The 7,500-nt window shown below is 44.0% G+C and overlaps 1 protein-coding gene across 8 annotated transcripts in view; it reads right to left on the bottom strand.

Annotated features, from left to right (window-relative positions):
• The window catches only part of LOC135090115 (putative inorganic phosphate cotransporter), a 49,603-nt gene that overhangs the window by 5,025 nt on the left and 37,078 nt on the right, over positions 1-7,500 (bottom strand). For all 8 annotated transcript variants that reach the window (XM_063986476.1, XM_063986475.1, XM_063986470.1 and 5 more), the window contains exons 5-10: positions 6,656-6,796; positions 5,841-5,996; positions 2,235-2,322; positions 1,523-1,679; positions 1,059-1,311; positions 384-516 (exon numbers count right to left, since the gene is read on the bottom strand). In XM_063986476.1, coding sequence (XP_063842546.1) covers positions 384-516; positions 1,059-1,311; positions 1,523-1,679; positions 2,235-2,322; positions 5,841-5,996; positions 6,656-6,796 — 928 coding nt within the window. The remainder of the gene's footprint in view (positions 1-383; positions 517-1,058; positions 1,312-1,522; positions 1,680-2,234; positions 2,323-5,840; positions 5,997-6,655; positions 6,797-7,500) is intronic.

Here is a 7,500-nt window from a genome sequence, read left to right as displayed (position 1 = left end):
ATTACAGCAAACCTCCACTCGCACACCAGATTATAGCAAGGGAATAATTTAGTGCTAATGGCCTGTCCTTAATCCAGACCAGGGATTATCTTTATTTCCGAGTTGTCTTTACGGGATTAGAAAAGGTGAAGGTGGAACAGGAGGGAAGGAAGGGAATGGAAGAGGAATTACTGTATAAGGTCAGTCGAAGGAAAAGGGAGAAGGAACGGAGGGAGAGAGAGAAGGAGGATGGAGGAGGAGGATAGTAGTAAGATAGAAATAGGAGGAAGGGAAATTATACACGATATGAAACTTAAATTGCAGAACTAAACACAATCTCTCTCTCTCTCTCTCTCTCTCTCTCTCTCTCTCTCTCTCTCTCTCTCTCTCTCTCTCTCTCTCACCCACGATGCTGAAGGCCCTCCGCACGGTCATCACGGTCAGTTTCCTCCGGGCCAGCAGACACTCCCCGGTGGTGGCGAACACTGCGCCGCCCAGGTACCGTGCAAGGAAAGGCAGGGCGGAGAGCAGACCGTTCTGAGGGAAAGGAGGTAGAGGAAGAAGAAAAGGAAGACGACGAAAAGATGCATGGAAGAAAAAGTAGATGTGTGGGAGGTAAGGAGTTGTGTAAGGCGAGGAGGGTGAAGAGGTGGTGTGGAGGAGACACATGGGAGAAAAGGTGTGTGGGAGGGACGTGTGAGAGAGAAGGTAGTGATGGTTGAGGGTAGACGTGAAGGGTTAAGTGTTAATGGAGAAATTTGAGGGAAAAACAAGGTGGAGGAGGCAGTGGAGGAGGAGTGTGGAAGAGAAGGATGAGGTAGTGATAAAACAGGAAGAAGTGGAATAGGAGGAAGGGGAGGAGGAAGAAGGGGAGGAAGAGGAGGAGGGGGAAGAAGAGAGAGAAAGACAAACATAACACTAATAATCATAATGTCAACATAGTTTCCAAACACACGATTTATGAATATGCATTAAACATATAATCGGATTTCTCTGCCTGTCTGTCCAACCACCCTACCCTTCCCATCTCTCTCTCTCTCTCTCTCTCTCTCTCTCTCTCTCTCTCTCTCTCTGCTAACCTGACTGATGGGTACGCCAATCACGTTCTCTACATAGGTGGGCAGGTAAGAGAAGTACACGCTGTAGCCAAAAGAGTTGCCGATCTCAGCCATAATGATGGCCCACATGGGGGCGGATTTAGCCAAGCGCAACCACGGCACGGACGAGGACGGAGGCAATGAGAGGGGCGAGGAGGGTGACTGCACGACCGTTTTACACTCAGGGCAGTAATTCTTGGACTCCGTGATGTATCTCAGTTCCTCTTGGGTGATCCTGCTCGGGAAGAAGACGAAAAGAAATTTAATCGGTACAAAGGCCAGTATTATGAAACGCTCAAGAGTGTTTCTGGTGATGATAATGTAGAAATCTTGTTAATCTGCCACTAGAATCATAGAAGACCCTTAAAAACCCGTGTAACTTCAACTAGAGCCTTTTCAATGTAGTGGAGGTGCGGCGCAGAAGTGCTTCAGAACATGGACCTTACCTTGGGTGGTTCGCGGGGTTATCGTACATGCAGAAGTACCACACGATGCACCAGGCGAAGGAGATGGCACCAGTCACGTAGAAGGCGCCCTCCCACCCCAGCTTGTCGATCACGAAGCCGCACAGAGCCATGGTGAAGGTGATGCTGATGTTGTTACCTGGTGATATAAGGGATGGTGAGAGATGGTAGTGGTGGTGGTGGTTGGGAAAGACAGTGTGGGAAATAGGTGATGGTATGGTGTGGAAGATGGAGAGAGAGAGAGAGAGAGAGAGAGAGAGAGAGAGAGAGAGAGAGAGAGAGAGAGAGAGAGAGAGAGAGAGAGAGAGATCGTTGGGGAGATAATTCAAATTCAAATGCTTTAACAGTACAAAAATTACAGTGGTGCCTTAAAGGAGACTTGTATTAGACAGAAATCTAAAAAATAAATAGAAAGAAATAAAAAAAACGAATGAAATGCTATCACTCAAAATCATAAAAGAAAAACAAAGAAAAAATAATGGAGAAGATGATGATAGCATGATGTAGAAGACGGAGATGAGAGAGAGGATACGCTAAAGGGTGAGAAAAGATGAAGGAGGTGATAATAAGGAAAAGAAAAAGAAGAGAAGAGAGCAAAACAAGAAGCAGCGGTGATGAAATGCAAAGGTGGTGATGGTGGTGATGGTGGCGATGGTGGCGATGGTGGCGAACACACGAGACACGGGCTACTCACAAAACAACACGAAGGCGACAAACTTGGCCTGCTCGAAGCGCGGAATCCAGCTGACCATCAACGTGAAAGTGCAAGGGTAGGCAGCGCCCTGGGGGAGGAAGCGGCACTAACAGTAACTAGCGAGAACACACCAGCAGACGGAAAGATAAAGTTACGAATAAATAGATTAATTAATATATAAACAGACAGATAGATAGATAGACTGATTGATAGATAGATATATAAAATGAAAAATAAGAAAAGAAAGAAAATAAGAAGGAAAGAAAATAAGGATAGAGTAATAGACATTCTTAGACCCAATAAGACGTGTATTTTTTTAATCAAGGACAGGGGTGGTGCAGAGACATAAATTTACAGGATGTAGAACGAGTTTCTGCTGGTATTGCCAGAGGTGGAAATACAGTTAATCTAAGTCGAAAATGTTGTATGCTCATATGCATTGTTTAGCCGTGGTGTGAAATTCAAGGGTGGCCTGGCGACGGATACAACAGTCAGGCTGGGCGGGTAACCATGGCGGGATGCGTAGACCTGGATGTCCGTCTGTTAGTGAAACTGTGAATTATTCTGTCATAATTTTTCAGGTTTACAGTGATAGCAGCGTACAAGTGATTTAGCGATAAACATCACATCACATAGTGATAGTATAGTATCACATAGTGATAGTATCACATAGTGATAGTATGCTTTACTATCACATAGTGATAGTAAAGCAATATGCGTCACCAGGCATTGCCTGCCCGGGCAAGGAGTGGAGAAAATCGAGGTTAGCAGCAAATCAACTTTTTTTTTTTTTATGTAGGAAGGATACTGGCCAAGGGCAACAAAAATCTAATAAAAAAAAAATGCCCACTAAAATGCCAGTCCCATAAAAGGGTCAAAGCAGTGGTCAAAAATTGGTGGATAAGTGTCTTGAAACCTCCCTCTTGAAGGAATTCAAGTCATAGGAAGGTGGAAATACAGAAGCAGGCAGGGAGTTCCAGAGTTTACCAGAGAAAGGGATGAATGACTGAGAATACTGGTTAACTCTTGCATTAGAGAGGTGGACAGAATAGGGGTGAGAGAAAGAAGTAAGTCTTGTGCAGCGAGGCCGCGGAAGGAGGGGAGGCATGCAGTTAGCAAGATCAGAAGAGCAGTTAGTATGAAAATAGCGGTAGAAGACAGCTAGATATGCAACATTGCGGCGGTGAGAGAGAGGCTGAAGACAGTCAGTTAGAGTAGAGGAGTTGATGAGATGAAAAGCTTTTGATTCCACCCTGTCTAGAAGAGCAGTATGAGTGGAACCCCCCAGACATGTGAAGCATACTCCATACATGGACGGATAAGGCCCTTGTACAGAGTTAGCAGCTGGGGGGGGGGGTGAGAAAAACTGGCGGAGACGTCTCAGAACACCTAACTTCATAGAAGCTATTTTAGCTAGAGATGAGATGTGAAGTTTCCAGTTCAGATTATAAGTAAAGGACAGACCGAGGATGTTCAGTGTATAGGAGGGGGACAGTTGAGTGCCATTGAAGAAGAGGGAATAGTTGTCTGGAAGGTTGTGTCGAGTTGATAGATGGAGGAATTGAGTTTTTGAGGCATTGAACAATACCAAGTTTGCTCTGCCCCAATCAGAAATTTTAGAAAGATCAGAAGTCAGGCGTTCTGTGGCTTCCTTGCGTGATATGTTTACCTCCTGAAGGGTTGGACGTCTATGAAAAGACGTGGAAAAGTGCAGGGTGGTATCATCAGCGTAGGAGTGGATAGGACAAGAAGTTTGGTTTAGAAGATCATTAATGAATAATAAGAAGAGAGTGGGTGACAGGACAGAACCCTGAGGAACACCACTTATAATAGATTTAGGAGAAGAACAGTGACCGTCTACCACAGCAGCAATAGAACGGTCAGAAAGGAAACTTGAGATGAAGTTACAGAGAAAAGGATAGAAACCGTAGGAGGGTAGTTTGGAAATCAAAGCTTTGTGCCAGACTCTATCAAAAGCTTTTGATATGTCCAAGGCAACAGCAAAAGTTTCACCAAAATCTCTAAAAGAGGATGACCAAGACTCAGTAAGGAAAGCCAGAAGATCACCAATAGAGCGGCCTTGACGGAACCCATACTGGCGATCAGATAGAAGGTTGTGAAGTGATAGATGTTTAAGAATCTTCCTGTTGAGGATAGATTCAAAAACTTTAGATAGGCAGGAAATTAAAGCAATAGGACGGTAGTTTGAGGGATTAGAACGGTCACCCTTTTTAGGAACAGGTTGAATGTAGGCAAACTTCCAGCAAGAAGGAAAGGTAGATGTTGACAGACAGAACTGAAAGAGTTTGACTAGGCAAGGTGCAAGCACGGAGGCACAGTTTCGGAGAACAATAGGAAGGACCCCATCAGGTCCATAAGCCTTCCGAGGGTTTAGGCCAGCGAGGGCATGGAAAACATCACTGCGAAGAATTTTAATACGTGGCATGAAGTAGTCAGAGGGTGGAGGAGAGGGAGGAACAAGCCCAGAATCGTCCAAGGTAGAATTTTTAGCAAAGGTTTGAGCAAAGAGTTCAGCTTTAGAAATAGATGTGATAGCAGTGGTGCCATCTGGTTGAAGTAGAGGAGGGAAAGAAGAAGAAGCAAAGTTATTGGAGATATTTTTCGCTAGATGCCAGAAATCACGAGGGGAGTTAGATCTTGAAAGGTTTTGACATTTTCTGTTAATGAAGGAGTTTTTGGCTAGTTGGAGAACAGACTTGGCATGGTTCCGGGCAGAAATATAAAGTGCATGAGATTCTGGTGATGGAAGGCTTAAGTACCTTTTGTGGGCCACCTCTCTATCATGTATAGCACGAGAACAAGCTGTGTTAAACCAAGGTTTAGAAGGTTTAGGACGAGAAAAAGAGTGAGGAATGTACGCCTCCATGCCAGACACTATCACCTCTGTTATGCGCTCAGCACACAAAGACGGGTCTCTGACACGGAAGCAGTAGTCATTCCAAGGAAAATCAGCAAAATACCTCCTCAGGTCCCCTCAACTAGCAGAGGCAAAACGCCAGAGGTACCTTCGCTTAGGGGGATCCTGAGGAGGGATTGGAGTGATAGGACAAGATAAAGATATGAGATTGTGATCGGAGGAGCCCAACGGAGAAGAAAGGGTGACAGCATAAGCAGAAGGATAGTTAATCAGTCACAAGCAACTTCCCTCCGTGACTATGACAAGGAATACGTTCATTGCACAACTGCACAACTTAACTGGGAGTGTGTGGACGTGGCGTTTCTCCGCCACGGTTTCCCGCCCAGCCTGGCCGTTTTATCTGTCGCCAGGTCACACGAATTTCACACCACGCCTAAACAACGCCTTAAAATACATATGTGCATAGAACATTTTCAGCTTAGATTAACCTGTACTTACACTGATGGTAATATCCTCTGAAACTTGTGTTACACTCTGTATATATAACCTCAACCTCACAATACCCACTCACCCATAACCTCGCAAAACACCCTCATAATTCTCAGAATCACCCACAAACCCACAAACCACACCGATAACTCCACAACATTACTCATAACCACATAAAAGCCATTTAAAACCTCACAATACTCCGTCACAATTCACACACACCCCTCACCGATTCTCACCTGCATAAAGCCCTGGAGTGCCCTGAGGGTGACGAGGGAGAGGTAGTGGGAGTAGGCGGCGATGGGTGTAAGGAAAGCCGCCACGCCCCCGGACAGCACAGTGATACCAAAGACAAGCTTGGCACCGTATAATTCAGACAGTCTCCCGCCAGCCACCTGTGAAAGAATGACCAGGTGAGCTTAGTGCTAATTAGCTGAATAACTGATTGTGGCTATCTGTCGTTTTTATGCGTGCTGGAGATCTGTCAAGGTTAGAGAAAAAAAGAAAAGAAAAGAAAGTCAAGGGAGAAAAAGAAAGAAAATTCAAGGGGGAAAAAAAAGAGTAGGAAGGTTCTTTTACTTTACTACTTGCAAAAAAAGTCTGTCTGTTTACCTGTTTACCTGTTTACCTCTCTCTCTCTCTCTCTCTCTCTCTCTCTCTCTCTCTCTCTCTCTCTCTCTCTCTCTCTCTCTCTCTCTCTCTCTCTCTCTCTGTAAATGATTAAGACATCAAGTTCCATGTAAGATAAAAAGACAAAAAAAAAAAAAAAAAAAGAAAAAAAACCTGCTTTCTGATTCTCCTAAAAAATATTTCCATTCTATAAATATTACTTGCTCGTACAAGAATCCATCACTCACAAAAAAAAAAAGAGGGAGAACACGAAAACCCACGAAAATCAAAAGAACAAAACAAAAAAAAAGCATAAAAGTTACAGATCCAACCTGACCTGGAAAAAATAACGTAACAAGGAATTTTAAAGCCTACAAACACAAATACGTATACATATAAACCCGCTTTCTTTCGTTACTCGCTGGAAATTTTCAAAGGGACTAACCTGACTGATCCAATAGCCATAGAAGAAGGATCCGAGCACCTGCCCTTGCACCCACTCGTTCCAGTGCAACCTCTCGTCGTCCTCCTTCTCCCCCTTCTCCTTCACCTCCTCCTCCTCCTCCTCTCCCGCCAACTGTTCTTCCTGTTGTCAGTGAAAATTGGTAGAAAATGCAGATTAGAATGATATTTCACTCTTGATCTTGTGAATGAATGGTTATGTGGAGAGAGAGAGAGAGAGAGAGAGAGAGAGAGAGAGAGAGAGAGAGAGAGAGAGAGAGAGAGAGAGAGAGAGAATTAGACAGACAGATAGACAGAGAGCGAGAGAGTTAGACAGATAGACAGACACAGAGCGAGAGAATATCAGATATAAAGAACGAGACAAACATATGCAAATAATAAAAGGAACAAAGACAATGCGACACCGGAATAGATAAAGAGAGACAGACAGATACACAAACTGAGACAAAATGAAAGAGATAGACTTAAGTTACGTTAGGTTACATTAGGGAGACAGAAATGCATACTGAAATACGGACAGAGGTGGGGGAGGGGGGACAGAGACACAGACATAAAGAAAGGTAAAAGAAAGAAAAGGAGGAAGAGAGGAATGCATGAATGAAGACAACAAATATGGGAAGATAAGAGAAAGAAAAAAAATAATATTCAGGACAGTTTCAACGACTTCAATCCATTATTTTCAAAACACCAAAACAAGTAATTCAAGGGCAGCAATAACTGTAGTAGAACTGTATTTGTTGTAAAGAAGAACACCAGCAGTAGTAGTAGCAACAGCAGCTGCAGGAACACCAACATCGCAGCTGAAAAGGTTTTAGTAGTAGTAGTAGT

This window comes from Scylla paramamosain, chromosome 34 (assembly GCF_035594125.1).
Source record: "Scylla paramamosain isolate STU-SP2022 chromosome 34, ASM3559412v1, whole genome shotgun sequence".
NCBI classification, from domain to species: Eukaryota; Metazoa; Arthropoda; class Malacostraca; order Decapoda; family Portunidae; genus Scylla; species Scylla paramamosain.
Note: the sequence above shows the minus strand (reverse complement) of the source record. Positions and strands in the feature narration are given on the sequence as shown.